This window comes from Armigeres subalbatus, chromosome 2 (assembly GCF_024139115.2).
Source record: "Armigeres subalbatus isolate Guangzhou_Male chromosome 2, GZ_Asu_2, whole genome shotgun sequence".
Taxonomy (NCBI): Eukaryota; Metazoa; Arthropoda; class Insecta; order Diptera; family Culicidae; genus Armigeres; species Armigeres subalbatus.
This window is the reverse complement of record NC_085140.1, coordinates 437,697,308-437,715,335: the sequence shown is the minus strand read 5'-3', so window position 1 is coordinate 437,715,335 and position 18,028 is coordinate 437,697,308. Positions and strand designations below refer to the sequence as shown.

At 42.9% G+C, this 18,028-nt stretch overlaps 3 protein-coding genes across 4 annotated transcripts; 1 reads left to right on the top strand and 2 right to left on the bottom strand.

Annotated features, from left to right (window-relative positions):
• Positions 1-1,517: 1,517 nt before the first annotated feature.
• On the top strand, positions 1,518-4,728 carry LOC134213619 (uncharacterized). The gene is made up of 6 exons (XM_062692849.1): positions 1,518-1,665; positions 1,722-1,981; positions 2,064-2,210; positions 2,274-3,779; positions 4,005-4,107; positions 4,182-4,728. The coding sequence occupies exons 2-6, from the start codon at positions 1,727-1,729 to the stop codon at positions 4,661-4,663; spliced, it is 2,493 nt and encodes an 830-aa protein (XP_062548833.1). The 5' UTR covers positions 1,518-1,665; positions 1,722-1,726; the 3' UTR covers positions 4,664-4,728.
• Positions 4,729-6,386: 1,658 nt separating this feature from the next.
• LOC134218031 (zinc finger protein 708-like) lies at positions 6,387-9,357 on the bottom strand. 2 transcript variants are annotated; one of them, XM_062696908.1, is made up of 4 exons: positions 9,339-9,357; positions 8,834-8,983; positions 8,162-8,767; positions 6,387-7,584 (listed from the first exon to the last, which is right to left on the bottom strand). In XM_062696908.1, exons 2-4 carry the CDS (start codon positions 8,954-8,956, stop codon positions 6,403-6,405), a joined length of 1,911 nt encoding a protein of 636 aa, XP_062552892.1. In that variant the 5' UTR covers positions 8,957-8,983; positions 9,339-9,357; the 3' UTR covers positions 6,387-6,402. The 2 variants fall into 2 exon arrangements, with proteins under 2 accessions (XP_062552892.1, XP_062552891.1); XM_062696907.1 differs by lacking the exon at positions 9,339-9,357 and adding an exon at positions 9,076-9,210.
• Positions 9,358-14,918: 5,561 nt separating this feature from the next.
• Positions 14,919-18,028, bottom strand: LOC134213618 (pre-mRNA-processing factor 40 homolog A). Its single transcript, XM_062692848.1, has 3 exons — positions 15,880-18,028; positions 15,375-15,626; positions 14,919-15,311 (listed from the first exon to the last, which is right to left on the bottom strand). Exons 1-3 carry the CDS (start codon positions 17,890-17,892, stop codon positions 15,105-15,107), a joined length of 2,472 nt encoding a protein of 823 aa, XP_062548832.1. The 5' UTR covers positions 17,893-18,028; the 3' UTR covers positions 14,919-15,104.

Sequence of the window (18,028 nt, the reverse complement as noted above, 5' to 3'; positions counted from 1 at the left end):
CTCCTTTGCATAACATTTTCTATGCTAAGCAGATGTTAGTTTGAGACAGCGCATGAGATAAGAAAAACACGCCCACGCAATACACACGCGTGCATAAATTATCCATCTCTCTTTATCCTTTAGCAAGGATACGTTAAGCTCTACAAATGTGTTGCAATCTTCTCCTGATCTGGAAATGCCATAAGCAAATAGGAAAATGATAATAAAATTTAGCCCTTATGAGGCCATAGTATTATTTTTAGATTACAGTAGGGAAATAGACTAAAAAGCTGGTATTGAAAGGGATTCGGAAAAATACCAGCTGAAATAAAACCATTATTTAATATACATATCGATGTTACACCATGTAGTATTAAGACCCATATTGTACATATTGCCTCAAATAAATCAAGTTCAAAACTCACTCCAGGGTTCTCGTGAATGAATCCGAACAACTCCTGACTAAGTGCAGGTAAATAGTTCAGTGTTAATAGAAGGTAATTAGTTCATTGCTTAAGTGAAAACTTCTCTCCTTGACTGGAGAAAAAAGTAGCTGAAAGCAATTCAAAAGGTCGCCGGTAGCGAAAGTGTTCTCCTTTGGAAACCAAGTAACTACTCGAGATCATTCGGCGACAAACGTTGGCCCAGGAGCTTCGATAGGCCTTGTCATCCCCAGAGGAACGGAATCAAAGGCCTTAGGAGAACGGTGGCGTCGACAGGTAGTGTATGGTTTTATTTTAAACTTGGATTAGCACGAAAGGTCGGAAGATAACGTTTTTCGTCGGTAGGAGATGAATTGGCTGCTTCATGTTTTGTTGACATGTCTGACGTTCAGCACTTCGGATGGATTCCCGCCGAAATCACCCCCACTACTACCGCCGCCTCACCGAAACAATCCAGCAGAATCCACTGGTCAAATTTCCGCAATTTTCTTTTTCATTCCGGGAGTTTTAAAAATATTAGAAACCGCTTCCGATTATGGTAAATATGTATAACAGTAAAAAAAGATGGCGACAATAAAAAGCGCGAGGAAAATTAACTTGACAGCTGTACCGGTTCAACGGTTCAACTGGTTCATAGTCGAATGTATAGAGGTAAACAAACAAACACACTCGCAAAAATCGAAATGCCATATACATTTGGTTTGAGTCCAAACTTACTTTGAAACTTGACTAGGGTGGTTTGTGTCTGAATGAGGTAGATTCCTGTTCGCTTTTAGACATTTTTCAATGCGGGCCTTAGCGTTTCCATTGAAATCGTGACGTCATGCTCGTTTGGAGACACGTTTGACAGTTCGTTTGGAGACAGAGGATTTATCTTCGCTCATCTATATATTCCACTATCTATACTCATAACCTCAAAAATGATCGGGTCATCACAATGATTTCAAAAGAGTCAAAAAATATACGGAAATATACTCATTTTTACTCAATCTTTGCTGAGTTGCACCATCTAGGAGTGATAGTTTTCCTTATAGTTTATTTCTTCCGTGTTGATTTCCTCACCTTAATAAATCATCATTGATTTGACAACACAGTTTTGTTTTGGTAAATATTTTCGGGTATTAAATAGGAATTTTCTGGTTCATTATTCTGTATAATTATTAATTATTATTCATTTTTATTCAAAACTGTTGCTTTATTTGAAATGATATCGTACTAGCACAAAACTCTTCATCAGATAAAAGTATTTTTTTCCTTTTAAATATATTTAGATTGAACTAAGCACATTTTTCCCCTTAGAAATCATGAAGCCCAGTCCTAAGAAATCAGCTTCATCTAAAGTAAAGCAACGTAGCAAATCATCTATCGGTTCTTGCTCTTCATCCTCATCATCGGCGGCAAACGCTCTGAACAATAATTACAACAACGTTGGAAACAACATTACTCCGGTGGGGAGTAATGTGGTACATCATCTGCGGTCCACTGCGGTTACCGGCGGAAGCGATACAAACTCATCGGGAAACGATTTGAATAATTCGTCCTCAATCGGAAAAGAAAAAGTATGCCACGGGAAACGACAATCTCTGTTCCGTTTTGAATTTTAGGATTCCCTAATCATTGATTTTTTTACTTACCATTCAGGGTTCGTACAAATCCTATGCTGGGTTTAGTTCTCGATCAGTGCGTACGATTTGGGAGCAGCATGATAAGCAGGAGACAGAGGTGGCCCCGGATGTTTATACCAAACTGGCGGAGGACACAACTTACAAACTATGGGAACTTGCCAACGTAAGTATTACATATTTAAATAAACCGATGAAGGATGGTTGAACTTTATTTCTAAACCCGTAGAATATTAAAACCTACAGCCGACACTCTAGCGGCCGGGTGACGTACGATTTGGTTAACGAGGTGCTGAAGGATTGTGACGTTCCACCAATTGTGGGAGCCAATAATGAACCATGGGACAAAATTGAATACGATGGCGTATACTTTTTCAACTCCGATGAAGTACTGGATTTACGGGAGGAATATATAAAAGATGTTACGATGGAACAGAGCAATATACCAGTATTAACAACTTCCTGGATGGCTGAGTCGGCTTTAGCAGAGGATCTAATCGAATTGTACAACAACATTTGCGATGCCGTATATATAGGTGATGAACAAAGCTTCGAGGAGGCTATTAATATTCTGTCCACTAATGCCCATGTTCCATCGTTGATGAAGTTGCTTTTGACCAAAGTCATCGAAATGCTAGGATTTGAGTACACTGAATGCACATTGGAACGTTCGTTGCAGTTTCTGGAAGCCTTAGTGCGAAACTACCATATTTCTCATTCGGATCTTACATTGGAACTAAGTCTCCTCAGTCAAATTTTTGTCAATCTCCTATTGGGAGCTGCCAGCTTTATGCAAGAAAAATATATCCCAACTCAGCAGTTAAACATCGAGTTGCAGTCCCAGTCACATACCACACAGGTCCAGCAACCTTTGTCAATTAATCATAACGGCACTGAACCTTCACCACAAGACACAATGGATCCGCGTCAGTCAGCTGGTGCTTTCGGTCATTCATCCGTTCCTATGACTATCATGGAAGGTGGAATGCCAGGGCCGTCGGAGGATTCTAATAACTCGAACTCTAATGCAACGGAAGAATTTCTTCGTAGCATTGAAAATATCAAGGAAGGTCCAGATGGCATCGACATCAACAACATCAAAGATGAATATGAAGCTTTATTCTCGATGGTTCAAGGGCTGGGTAAGCAGGAGGTCGGTGAAGACCAGGAACATCACATAAGCGAAGGCAATGGGTTTCACATCAAAACCGAATTCAACAATGAGTTTGATGCTTCCACTCAAGGGTTCATGGTACAGCACCCTGCTCCAATGATTGCTGAGGCAGATATTAACTACGATATTAAGCCGCCGGAGATGACCGCCAAACTGAAGCAAGAACCCAGTCCAGTAGAGGACCCTGACGACAACGTTAGTCTTCAGATGTCCGAGAGCACCAACGGCGAAGTGATCAATCCCAATTCAACCACGCTGGAAAGCGAGAACATCACGACACTGATTTGTGCGGACTATTTTGCGGATGAGGTTTGCCGAGTGATTGGGCTCTGCTCCAGCAAGTGGGGCTTCCTGGAACAAGAATGTACCTTCCTGCTAGTGGAACGTTTGCAGCGTTACTTTGGCGGCCACCGGAAGCCAGAGTCGATCGACTACCATTGGCTGTCACGTATTTTGCGGGGTTTGTGGTCGGTCGGTGAGTTTGCCTTCCGTGAGCTGATACCGTATTTGGAAAAAATAGAACCGGATGTCGTTCCGGAATTTGTGTACCCACATTTCAATGTAAGTATATTTAAAAAAATGGGACTTTGAGTCATTTGTTTGCCTACCTCGTAAATTAAACCAAATCACTAGTTTTATTCTGTTGCCAATCGCGTAGTTATTACAATATATACCTACATATTATACTGCCGTGAATCGCATATCTGTCCCATCTTTGATGGGTTTCCTATTCATATGGGACAAATATGCGATTCACGGCAGTATACATGTCGTTTTGTTTTACAGAATGCTGGATTGTTTCTTCGTGGTAGAAGTGATATCTTCCTCTATGAATATCTTTACGAAATATGCGGAAACGGTTTGATGCCGTTCATATTTCAGTATGAACGTAAGTTCCATTTTTTTGACTCAACAATTATTTTTCAAATTATTCAATATTTCACATATTGTTTTCGAACATAGATCATATTGAAGGCAAATATCAAAAGTATCATCGTTTGCGCGAGAAAGCCAACCAGAACAAGCAATGCTACAAAATTTCGCCGAAAGTACTGCTCAACGTTCATCCCAAACCCTGCCATCTGAAGCCCCCGCCGACGATTCACGATTTCTTCCCCGATCGAAACGAGAAGCAATTTCCGCAGCTCAACCAAACCTTGACGTCACGATTTAACTTTCGATTTGCCGGTTGCCGTCCCGTGGCATTGAACTCGAATAAAACTCGTATCAGTGGCACGGGCCGGTCAGTTTCTTTATACGGCATGGGCGTGCAAGAGAATCATGAACACGGGGTTGCACATCAACATTCATCGTTGAGGCAAAACGATGGTTTGCTGCGAAGTTTCCAGACGAAAGTAGTCATCGCTAGGAGGAGACTGCTTCGTCCGGACACAAACCAGTGCGGCCCGCGGCGAGTATATTGCTATGGTTCTACGAACTTGTAGGCCTGCTCCACAATCGCAGTGAAGCGTTTGCGAAAATTCGAATAAATATGCAACCGACAACAGCACTCACAGGTAAGCTAAAAATACCCCCCGGGTGTACAACTGATCGAAACAGCCGAAATTCCTTTAACGGTTAACGTTCGCGATTCATCATGAAGATCATATAGAAAAACCCAAATTAATCCACCTAGCGGTGACGATGCCTTTCTCGATTAAATCAAGATATACTGAAGGTGGTAACTTCGTTTTTTCCAATTTATATCTACCAAAAATGTTGGCAATTTTGTTTTTCTGTAAAATAAGCATAATACATTATGTTATAATCAAGTTATGACGATCGTTAAATTTTCTTTCATCCATTTTTGACAAAGAATTTATAACAAAATTATTTCAAGTATTGTTATTTGTAACACATATTGATATAATTGTTATGACTAACTGGTCGGGTTGGTATATAACATAATGGGTCTCCAAGACTTCTATAAAAGGTTCGATTTCGGAGTGAAATGTACTCGAACATTTTGAAAATTAAGCCAATAATTCTCAAGGCCGACTTAAATATGACGTTAAATACATTTAAGATTATTCAACCAACGACACCCCCACCCCCTTCGCCAAGGCAACGATGTCATTTTTGAACGATTCCTAAATATAAATATTTATTTAGGAATCTTGTAATCTTGATATTACAAGATTACAAGATTCCTTAATATAAATAGAAGACTAACAAAACCGCATACATAATATAATATGGAAATAAGGAGATGTATAAAACGAAAACTTCAAATTTGCCCTTGAAATCACCCAAACTTCACCATTACTCCACACCACCCAACCCAAACAGCATGTAGAAGCATCAATGAAACCCCTCTTTTCCCCTTCCAATGTATGACACAAAACAAACGCAAACAACATCATGGCCACGAGCGTACGAACCAGCAGTTAATCGTGTCGTTATCGAGTGCAATTTCTGTTGCCACACGCTAACCACAGACAAACAGACATAACACATTGAACACATTTCAGTTAGTTGGGCAAATCACGAACCAGATGGCGGTAGTGAGCAAACGTCAAACTCCAGCAAAAACGATGCGCGCGCCACGAGTGATCGATTGGCCAATTAATGATTATTTGAATTGACCAGTAAATCAGTGAACGATGGAAATTTGTCGAGTGTTATGTCTGTTTGTCTGTGCGCTAACTTTCACCTACTCATTGACTGAGTAAAATTGTATTGCTCTCTCTTTCTATCTCATGGAAATTTTACTCAATTTCCGTCAAAAGCAGGACAACTCAAAACTATGAGTAATCCTGCTTTTGACGGAAATTGAGTAAAATTTCCGTGGGAAGAAGAGAGACGGCAATATAATTTTACTCAGTCACTGAGTAGGTGAAAGTTAGAGTGTATAATGGCAATAATCAACATCGAGTCCGCTCTCAACTTTAAAGCGCGTGTAAGTCTAAGTACATGAAAATCGTGTGAGTTTTTGAGGTTGAAAAAGTGACCATACAGACACACAAACATACACACACACACACAGACATCATCTCGATTCATCAAACTGAGTCGAATGGTATAAGAAACTTTACTATCAGATGTTCCTGTAAAAAGTTCGTTTTCAGAGTGAAATGATAGCCTTTTGGTACAACTTTGTTGTACGAGAAAGGCAAAAAAATTTCTAATGAAAAGCCTTTTTCTTTCAAAAAATCAATACACTTCGACTTCGTTTTTCGACATTTTATTTCAGCCTAACCTTCTCCACGCATCTTTTTACGTGTCGATTCAAATTTCCGATTTTCTTGCTGGAATATCCGCAAATGTCACACGAGCGCGGTAATGCCTTCTTACGTCTGCTGGCCAACTCGCGTTCTATCATCGAACGAAAGTAAATCGACTGATCGGCCGGAACTTTCTTAATGCATCTTGGAAAGTGTCGTTTCAGGTTGCTTACTTTGTTGGTACTATAGCCGCAAATCATGCATGATCTCGGTTCGTCATTCGATACATGTTCCCCCTGCAAGACAGGAGAGGGATGGGTTGTCTCTGGTTCCATTTCCGATTCTCCTCCATTGGTAGATTCATTGAAAATGTCCAATGCATCAAATTCTTCAATTTTGATTTCCGATACGACTGGTTCCTCCGTCTGATGATCATCGTATTCATTTGACAAGCAATGTCCTTCAAGTATATTGGTTGAACTTTTATTTCGGCCTTTCGTCGTAGATAAAGATGAATGGCTAAGGTCCTCATTCTCACTAGTAGTCCTCAAGCACCTGCTAATACCACGTTCTCGATTGTCGTCACGTTCGTGAGTATGTTTTGGAACAGTATCAGCGACTTCCGATGGATGATTTTTAGTTTCTTTTTTAAAAATAGTGCGTGAGCATCTTCTTATATGAGCTTTTCGATTACCCGCAGTTGTCAACACTTTACCGCAATATTCACATGGAAGGTTTCTCATCGCTATCGGACGGGCTATGACCGATCGCCGTATCCCATAATGATTATTCTTTTCTTGGTGTCGCCGAACATTGCTGGTGTTAATACATTGGTAGCCGCATGTCTCGCATTCCATGCGCTGTATTTTGCGCATAGACACTTGGCAAAATCCTAAGGCGGAGTAGTACCCTTGCGCACACTTTCCAATTGCCAAGTGGGTTCGTATAAGATGTATGTTTTTCGCTTTGAAGCTGCAATTTTCGCAGACAAAATACAATCTGATTTGTTTCAATAAGTGCCTCAACTCATTTTTGTTCAATCGACTAAGTAATTTTCCATTTTGTACTATTTTTTGCTCTTCCGAGCTGATACGCAAGAGACTGTCCGACTCATTGGTATCCAGTATCCTCCGAATCAGATTAGCTTCAATCGATATGTCTACGTTTTCGTTGTTTGCTTTATTTGGCCTGTTAGCGTCTACCTATGAGAGATTGAAGAATTACCATGAAGTACTCTTAATTTTGTGCACTTAGAGTAGAGTGGGGCGAACAATTTTTTTTCGAAATAAAAAATGTCTTCAAAAAAATTTGTCTCTGGGGGAGAAAAACCACCCGACTTGGACATTAATTTACTACGTTCTGAAGATTCATATGTGAATATGTACATTATGTGGAAGACATTGATTTGAAAAATTTATTGGAGGTAACCACTTACCCTTCGATGGGACTCGAAATGGTTACCTCCAATACATTTTTCAAATCAATATCTTCCACATAATGTACATATTCACATATGAGACTGCTTTGGGTTTAGCGCTTTGCAACAAATATAGTTTGATATACAGCGTTGATATAGTTATTACGTTGTTTATAATAAAGGTGAAAAATCATAGAAAATTAGTATTTTTTTGAACTTCTATACAATTTCTTACTAAACGACAAAAAAATATTAAAAAACTGCACCTTTTTTTCAAAACTAAGTTTTGACACTTACACCCCCTCATTTGCATGAGAGGACTAATGAGTGAAATTTAAAAAAAAAAAACCCTTTTGGCTCACCTGGCATCCAACGGCGTCATGCGTGGTCAATTGCTCATCAGAAACGAATGATTCGCCACATGTAGTGCATTTGTACAGTCTTTGATTTCCATGGATAAACCCCTGATGAATTTTCCACTGCGTTCGGCTGCTGAATCCGCACATGCAGATTGAGCAAGTAAAACGGTGATTCGCATGCCTTCCCAGCTCGTTCCCGGCTCTTTTGGCCCTGTGAATTTTGACGGCGTGCTCTCTCAGCTTGTTGTATTCCTTGGTTTTCCATTTGCATCGGGTAATGCAACAATGGTATACAAGCATGTTCGCTTCCGATGTGTTCGGTAAATTATTTCCTGATAGTTCTAACTCCGATTCCAAGGGAATAGTAGAACACGGTAACTCTTCTGTGGATGCCTTATCCGACAAAAGATGTATTGAGGATTGCCCATATTTCTGTGTTGATGTAAATGGTATAGTAACAGTTGGATGATTCAAAGGTTTCTTATTCCGAATTAGCCCCCGGAGTGCAGCATCCGATTGGCGGCATAGTTTTCGAAATTCAAATGCCACCGTAAGATTCCCTAAGCATTGACTGCAAATCTGCTGTGGTAATTGATCTTCAGTGGACACCTGGAAAAAAGATATTCGGTAGTTCAAGCTATATCGTGATATGCTACGAATTAGTTGCCTACATACCTCCAGTTGAGTGCAGTACATAAACATATCAGATATGGTAGACTCCAGAATATCGGACCATGAATTCAGTCGAACTGGTTCAAAAGGATCCGATTTACAGCAAATACGGCAGCTATCCTCCATGTCGACAGCGTCTATCAAGTTTGCACTCTAATCCACGTTGAAACGGAGAAAAAAAAATTAGTAAAGTAGGTGCGAGCAATATTATTTTTATAATTATAGGTATAATATTATAAACGAACATCAAAGATTCTGTATACAAATCTATAGCAAATCCCTGAATCACAATATCAAAACAAAAATTATTATAAATCGAGGCAGCACTGTTAAATATTTATTTTCTCAGGAGATATTTCACTTCATTCTTGAGGTACTAGATTGTATTGTTTATATCTGGTACTTCATCTTATACATTATAACATAATTTATTCGATAGACGAGCGGAGATACGGTTGAGTAGTTTCCAGGCCTATGCTAATTAGGCTTTCTGCGAGCGTGTACGCACCGGGGGTCTGATGTTTTGGTTGTGTTTTCGTAGTGTAGATCAGTCTCCTTTCTTCTGCTTGTCGTTTATGGAACTGTCAGTGTGGAACGCACCTATTTCTTTCTTTCCCATGATTCTTCTTATGGCTGTCAGTGCGGAATTTTCTATGTTGGCTACGAAATGAACTGTGGTAGAGGTATACAAGTGTCAGTCCCGTGGTACGCACACGCACTTTTCACTCACACTTTTACTCAGTTTGTTTGCAACCACGAGCAGCTGTCACGGCAAAATCAAATGGGATTGTTTGCAACCATTAACCGTGCGTTCGTGTTGGTGAGAAATGTCGGCGAGACCCTAAGAGTTCATGTTTAGCGTAGCCAACACCAACACCAACGTACGCGTCGATTTTCAGTAAGAAGAAAACCTCATCTGAGGGTCAAGTTTACAAAAAATGAACATCAACGTGAACATCCGGTGAACTAAAAGCTCCGAATTCACTCAAATGTTCATCGGCCCGCAGCGGATGTCTTTTTTTCGAGCGAAAAGAAGAAGAATCTGTTGGAATATCAGGTAGTGTGCGACGCTTCGCTGTAGATCGAATATGGATAAGAAGCGGGCGCCGGTTAGTTGTAGTTGCTCTTTGGTATAGATTAAGATGTATTGTATACACCTATTGTTATTGTTATGGATGTATTGTATACACCTATTGTTGAATAAAGAGAACTGCAGCTGCTGGCAGAAGTATCAGTCAGTAGCCTGCCGTGGAGTGAAAGGGAACTCTAATTTTTGTTCTTCGTGAGGGGGTTCCCTTCTCCGGCCAACAGGTTATGGGCCCAGGAACGATTCCCGTTCTCCATCTTAGTGCGATGTTATGGCCGTCGACGTTATCGCAGTGGGATCATGGATCGGCCGCATAAGTCGCGTGGCGCAGTGGGATCGTGGATCAGCCACGTAAGTCTTGGGTAGCGCCGGATGGCATTCATCAGGAGCTTGGAACGTTCGGTAGGATGCTGGCTGGTCAGCAGGCGTCCAGTAGAGATGGTCGGGTTTCACATTTTGTAAACCCGAACCCGACCCGAACCCGATTTAGAAATTCCTTTCAAACCCGGACCCGACCCGAACCCGGAATGAAAATTGTTATCAAACCCGATCCCGACCCGTACCCGACAATTTTTGCAGTCTTAAACCCGAGCTGGACCCGGAACATTTTTTTGGCGGAAAACTCAAACTGGATTTTTCATATTTCTCTTTACACTCAAAAGGGTATAAGCCCAAACAACGAACAAGCCTTAAAATTACCAGAAGCGAATAAAAAAACATTCAATACTTCATTTCCTAAACTCGTACCCGACCCAGACCCGACATTTTATCATCTTACAAACCCGTACCCGACCCGAACCCGACATTGTTCTAATTTTCTAAACCCGAACCCGACCCGAACCCGATCGAGCAGTTCGGTCGTATACTGGATTGTTTGACGGCTTACTTGATGGGGCGTAGGCCGGTGGTGATAGATGGGGACTTCAACGCTTAGGCCGTGGAATGGGGAAGCCGTTCCAAGAAATCAACGGGGGCAATCACTGGCCATGTTGGATGTGGACTTGGCCAATGTCGGTACCAAAAGTACCTACAGCTGTAACGGGGCCGAGTCGATATAGGCTCCCGAGATGTTCAGATCTGTCATGCAGAGATGCCTGGACGAGGGAGTCTTCCCTAAATCATGGAAAAGGCAGAGCTTGTTCCTATTGTCAAAGGCGGGAAACCCACCGGGGGATCCGTCGGCATATAGACCAATATGCCTGCTTGATACGGAGGGGAAGGTGCTCGAGAAGATCATCCCCAACAGGTTGTTGATGCAGGTTGGAGGGTGCGAATGGTCTATCGAGTAACCAGTTTGGCTTCCGAAAGGGTAAGTCGACCGTAGACGCTTTCTTGTCGGTTACCAAATCCGCGGAGATAGCTATCCAGCGTAAGAGCAGGGGAGTTCGCTATTGTGCAGTAGTGACTGTCGACGTGAAAAATGCATTCAATAGTGCCAGTTGGGCAGTTATTGCAGATGCGCTCCTGCGTCTTGGAATTCCCGAGTACCTGTACAAGATTCTCGGAAGCTACTTCCAGAATCGAGTACTGGTATACGACACGGAGGCGGGCCGGAAGTGCGTTGACATAACCTCAGGGGTTCCGCAAGGTTCCATACCGGGTCCGGTGGAACGTCATGTACGGGTGTCTTGAGGTTGAAGTTCCCGGTGGGCGTGGTAATCGTCGGCTTCGCTGACGATATTACACTGGAGGTCTACGGCGAACCGATCGAAGAGGTGGAGTTGACTGCAACTGCACTCGATCGCAATTGTGGACTCGCCCGAGTGTCCGGTGTGCGCAGGCTTAGAGGAAACGGCGGAATACGTGTTGTTCGTGTGCCCACGTTTTCGCGCAATGCGTGACCACATGCTTGCCACAAGTGGTCTGGACACTACCCCGGACAACCTAGTTCGGAGGATGTGTAAAGATGAAGTTGGCTGGAACGCCGTTTTATCGGCTATCGTCCAAATCGTCTCGGAGCTACACAGAAGGTGGACTCAAGGATGGCTATTTCAGGCGCAAATAAGTGGTGGTCCAAGGGTTCGGAGTCAGCTTCATGGGTCATACCGGTGCCCTGTGGTCGAACTTGATCACTCATCAAGTTCAAGCTCTAGAGAATTCTCTTCCCCAACTTCCCCTCTTTTAAATTAAAGTGACAAGCAGAATTTCTTTGCGGTTTCTCCTCTCAGAACGAAAGAAAAGAATGAAAACTTGCATTCTGTCTTGCATTCTGTGGTGATAAACCGCGAAGAAATCCTCTGCTTGTCACTTTTATTTAAAAAAGAAGGAAGTCGACTAAGAGATTTACCAGATAGAGCTTGAATTCGTCGTCGTTTAAACACTAACGACATCTGTTGATTTCAGTTAGTTAGGCAAATCACGAACCAGATGGCGGTAGTTAGCAAACGTCAAACTAGAGAAAAATCCTTGATCCCGACCAAGCTGAGCATCGCAGACATGCTGACGAAGTGGGGTCTAGATCCGCCGTTACAAAGTGAGGGAGAATGGTTTTGCGGACCGTCCGTATATCGGCCGCAAAAACTGTGGCCAACGCGTGAAGTAGGGTTCGAAGAGACCTACGAAGAAGCTCGAGGTTTTGTCCTATTCCACGGAGTGATCAAGGTCGAACCCGAGGTCGAACCAGTATCCGGCTGGGCGAAAAAATCTACATTATCACCGGCATTAGACGACGAAGGTGTACCAGATAATTCTGTCGCGTTCACACGCGATAACGCAGAATTTTTGATGCAGCACTACCACGTACAGTTCGGACAGAGTCATCCGGAGACTGTATTCAACGGAATGAGGCAGCGATTTCAGATCCCGAAAATACGTCCGGCGATACAGCAGGTGGTGAGCAAGTGCATATGGTGTAATGTCAACAAGTGTCGTCCACGAACACCGAGCTACCAGTTGAACGGGTCACTTCTCACCTTCGGCTTTTCAGCTCTGTAGGGTTAGTTCGGCGAAAGGAAAAACGTTGAGTGGCAGTTTTCACCTGTTGGCTGTTAGGTTGTGCACAGTCTCACAATCGAGTCGTGTCGGATGGCCTTCGCTCGTTTCCGCAGCAAACTTGACAAGCCAAGCCAAAGAAGCGATGCGGGTGCTCGATGACGGGAGAAAGCTAAACGATGAGATCTTGGCGACAACTCTGGCGAAAGCGGCGGATATGATCAACACGCGTCCGTTGACCTACTTGCCGCAAGACTCTGGCGAAGCAGAAGCACTGACGCCGAAGCATTTCCTACGGGAAATGGTGTCGGGTGCTGACTTGGAAGTGGAGAAGTTTGCGACTGGTTCTGCCGAAGCTTTGAGGAACGTGTACAAGCGGTCCCGGCTTCTGGTAGACAAAATGTGGAAAAGGTGGTGCAGGGAGTATCTTACGACGATCAACCAACGGTCGAAATGGTTTGACGAACAAAAGCCGATCGACGAAGGCGACCTGGTATTCGAGGCATTGTGGTGGCGGTGATGAAGGGTTCGGACAGACGGATCCGAATGGCGGACGGCAAGGTTCAGAGACGTGGTGGGATAACACCCTACCCTATAGTTACGGGCTAGGGTGTTACGACGTCGCATTAGCAGCGTTGCAGAATAATGGGCTACTTGTCATAGTGGGCTACATGGTGGTAGATAGTGTAGGAGATAAAGAGATGAGCCAAAAATGAACAAACTTAGCCATCGCAGTTTATTGCAAAGTTTTATCGAATAATTAAAAATCAAGATAGGGGAACTGTTCCGTTTTCAATCTCACTGTACATATATTCATCTCATCGCGAAACAAAGAAATACGGCACCAATTTCGTTCCTTCTTTTTGCTAACATGCATGCTCACTGCTGAAAAAAATCACAAAAATAATAAACAAATCAAATACCTTTTCGTTGCTTTGTTTTTCGTAGGACCAATATCGGAGCTATGAGATGAAGTCCAGGAGCAGTAACCCTAGTAATTTTTGATAGAATTGGATTCGAATGAATTACGATCACTAGGAAAAAGTGTCGGACAGATGATATTTGAATACCAGTGACTAAAAAGTGCTGCGTACAATACTCGGAAGGAAACTAAAAAAAAGGTGTGTGGCGCAGGCGCATGAATCATCAGCTGCATCAAAGAAGAAAATATTGTGAATCGTATAAAATACGGCAGACTTCAGTGGGCTGGTCACTTAGTGCGAATGTCGGAAGAAAGAATAGCGAAAACAATATTCAACAGAGAACCAGATAGGGGCCGGCGACTTCGTGGAAGCCCACGAACAAGCTGGCTGCACGCGGTGGAATCGGACCTGGTTACCCTGAACGTTTAGGGAAACCGGAGGAACATCGCCGAAGACCGATGATTATGGAGCTCTAATACGCCAGGCATAGGTGTAACGACGCTGTAGCCAACCAGGTATCCAGGTAGGAGTAAAATCTGAAAAGACAGATAAAATAGTCAATAACAAATAAACAATTTGTAAATACTTACCTGCAGATACAGTGAAGCTCCTAGCATCTAATCGGAGTAACTACAAACGGCAAATTAGGTTGATCCCCTGTCCCTTATGTGTAGATCGTAAGTAGAACCCAGAAAGTGCAGGAATATTGATTCATAATTGCCAAATTATATTTGAATAACAGTGTGACGATCAAGTCCGCCAATCACGAGGTAAGGTTGTTGAGCCTTACTTCAACACTCAAACAAAAAAGTATCAAAAAGCAGTTGTAGAAGGAAACCAGTTTATTTGTGAAGTAAATTATATAAGCAAATAATTATTGAAATTTACAAAACAAAACAAATTGCAGTTCGGTGTTGTTAAAAACAAATCAGCTGTTCAGAAAATTTGGTTTCCCTGTCTGGAACAATCTCTATATTACAATAATTGATCTTAATTTTTCTTAAATCTTTACAATAAAATGTATGTGTTAGCTCAGAACCCATCTTGCCTTATCTAATGAATGTCGTTTTTTCCTTATGCGAAGAATATAGTTGATTGCTGTACACTTGGCGTTCGGAAGGTTTAAGGAAAAATTTAAACGTCAATATGAGTGCATATTCATATTTTTAATCGCAATTCCTTACTCTCATAGTAGGATCAAATAGACAAACTCATTTCTCGCAGCGGTTTTCTTCTTAATAATTATCCATCAGAACACGTGCTACCATCGTCGTTACTTGCGTATCCTTTTGCCAGATCCGGTCCGGTGTAAACCGATCGGCTCGTACAAGGATCACTCATCCATCTGTTCGTTCAGCTGGGCCAACAGGGCGGCTCGTTGCGACTCCAACTCTGTCTCGGACAGGGCAGCGTCATCGCCAATCTTGGGGGTAGATCCATCTCCATTACGACCGCCCGAGCCGTTCTGCGGTGACCGGTGCCGGGTGCTGCTCACAGAGCGGGAGCGCCGCTTCTCTTTCTTCTTTTTGTCTTTCTTTTTCTTGAATATTAAAAAACGAAATGAGAATTGTGACAATCTTGTAGTTTGTTCAAGCATATTTACCTTCTTACGTTCAACCTCAGGTGAGGGTGATCGTGAAACTGAACCACCACCGTTCTTGGCTTCGAGTGCGGCACTATCATCGTATGATGGCGTGCGCGAATGTTTTCGGTGCTTCTTCTTCTTCTTACGTTTCCGATCACGTTCACCTTGTTCGTCACTTACCGATTCGGAGGACTTGCTGCGCGATCGTGATCGAGACTTGCGTTTCTTTTTTGATGGTTTCTCATATTCCGGTTCTGATGCCTCCGATTCCTTAACGAAAATGTGTGAAATTTTATTATTCAAAGGAAACTGATAAGTGCATAATAGGGAGTTTTTGGGATAATAATTCCTCAGTCTATGTTATTGTCTATCATTAACAATTGAGAGCGAATTTTGCATATTATTGCGCATTGAAAAAGCAACTGAGTGGCCATGTCAGAAAACAATATTGAAGTAAAACATTCCGATAGATGATGCAGATCACATTGAATGTAAAACTACTGCAATAATTCAATATAATTACCGATTTAGACGACGAACGAGACTTCTTTTTGTGCTTGCGGTTCTTCTTGGATTTTTTGGACCGCGAGTGGTGATGACTGCAGGAGTCCTCTGCTTCCTTGATGAACTCCTCCCAAAGTCGTTCCACCTTGTCTTCTTTCTCGTACGCATCGTAAACCTCCAGGTCCATAACCAACTTTTGCGCCACCTCCCAACTGTCAACCGCTGAAAGGCCGGATTCGATCCAAATTCCTTTGAGTTCGTTCTCCATTTTTCGGATGCGACGGGTTTCTTCTTTCAATCGTTCTTTTTCGGCGGCCTCTGCTTTCTCTAGGAGTGAGTTGTAGGTAAGCTTGACGTTTCCTGCGTCCAGTGTGGCAGATCGCTTGTCTTCGCAGACGATAGTGGCAAAGTCTTCAAAAGTCGTAATCGACAGAACAATAAACTCTTTTTCCTTGAGGATCTCTTTGATTATCTTCTTTTCGTCGTGGAATCGAGCCTTCAAATTCTCCACGTAGAATTTGAAGAGATCCAGTGGAGTGGAACCAATTTGACCGAGCATAGCAGAAAAACGTAAATCGGCCGAAATGATTGGGTACAGTTCTACCCAAAGTGACATCGACGTCAACTTACCCTCCTCGTGAAGGGTATCGAGTAGCGCGAGGAATTGATCTCTGTTCTTACGCTGCTGCCGTTTAAGACGCTTTTTTTCACGTTCCTTCTCTTCGTCCTCCTCGCGTTCCAAAGTGCGTATGTGCTCCTCAAAAACTATCAGGGCGTCCTCCTTGTCCATGCCAAGCAAATTAACATTATTCTTGAAGGATGAATTTTCTAAGAGCATCACCTGCGCTTCTGACCATGTTGTTTGATACGTTACCGAGGTCATTGCTTCCAGCAGTTCTCCAAGGACCCGCATGTTTTGCTTTTTGAGAATTCTGGCATCTTCTTTTTCTCGTTTGGACAGATTGAACATACAATCTTCATAAATGTCCCTACGGTCCTGTTCGGGTACTGTTTTCCACACATCCAGACTGGCAAACATCTCATCACATCGGTAGTACTTCAAGGTGGAATTCATCTTATCCGACGACATGAGGAACTTCTCCAATTCCTCCTTAGACTTTTTTACTTTTAGGCGTTGCTCTTCCTTCTCGTCTTTCTGCTTTTGCGTCTTATAAGCGTTAAATGCTTGCTTCTTTTCTTGTAGCTTTTTGAACACGTTGAACATTGGATCTTTCTGCACAATTTTCACGCACTGTTCCCAATTTGCACTCGACGGGATGTTCTTCTCCTTCAGAAACTCTTTAAACGCTTCAATCGCCTCTTTCTTGTCTTTAAACTCCACAACGGGTTCTTCCTCAACCGGTGGTTTCTCTTCCTCGCCTTCCTCTTTCTTCGGTTCCGGGTCCTCAGGGACTTCTATCGCAGCCAGTGTTGCTGCCATGGCCTGATCCAATGCAGATGACGAGTTTTCCGCAGATCCGGGTGTAACTCCGGCCAGCGATGTAAGCGAATCACTGGCGGCCAATGCAGGAGACATAACGGGCATTACCACCGGTGGAATCATCATTGGAATGCCGGTAGCTGCGGCTGCAACTGTCTTCAAAGCAGCGGCCTTTGCTGCATCGGCTGCCGCTTTTTCCGCGTCTACTTTTTCCTTCAGTTCCAAATACTCAGGAGGAGCCACCCATTGTGATTCCTTGGTGTTAATGTTGTGGTAGTAGACCTTTCCCTGGTCCGATCGATACTCTTTCCAAGGACACTGTGATAGAAGCTTCTCTACTGGGGACTTAAGTTCATCCGGTTTTTCCCACAAACTTTGCTTGGTCACACTGTTGTAGTAGTAAACGCGTCCGTCCGGTGCTTTATGTTCTGTCCATTCACTCATCATCCCTCCAATGGGGATCATCGATATTGCCGCGGCGGTGGCGGCTCCATCTCCGGCGGCAGCAGGTGCGCCGAAACCGGGTGGTGGGACACTAAATGGCACCAGCGCTGGAAAATGTTGCATTCCGGCAACCGGTGGAACGGACATTACGTGCACTACAAAATTCCACTTTTGACACAGAAATTCTCTCCTAAATTAAAGAAAAACTCGCGTCAATTTTTTAAGCTTTTGCACCATCAAGACACGACTCTGACGCGGTGGTTTGACGTTTAACAAATATGAC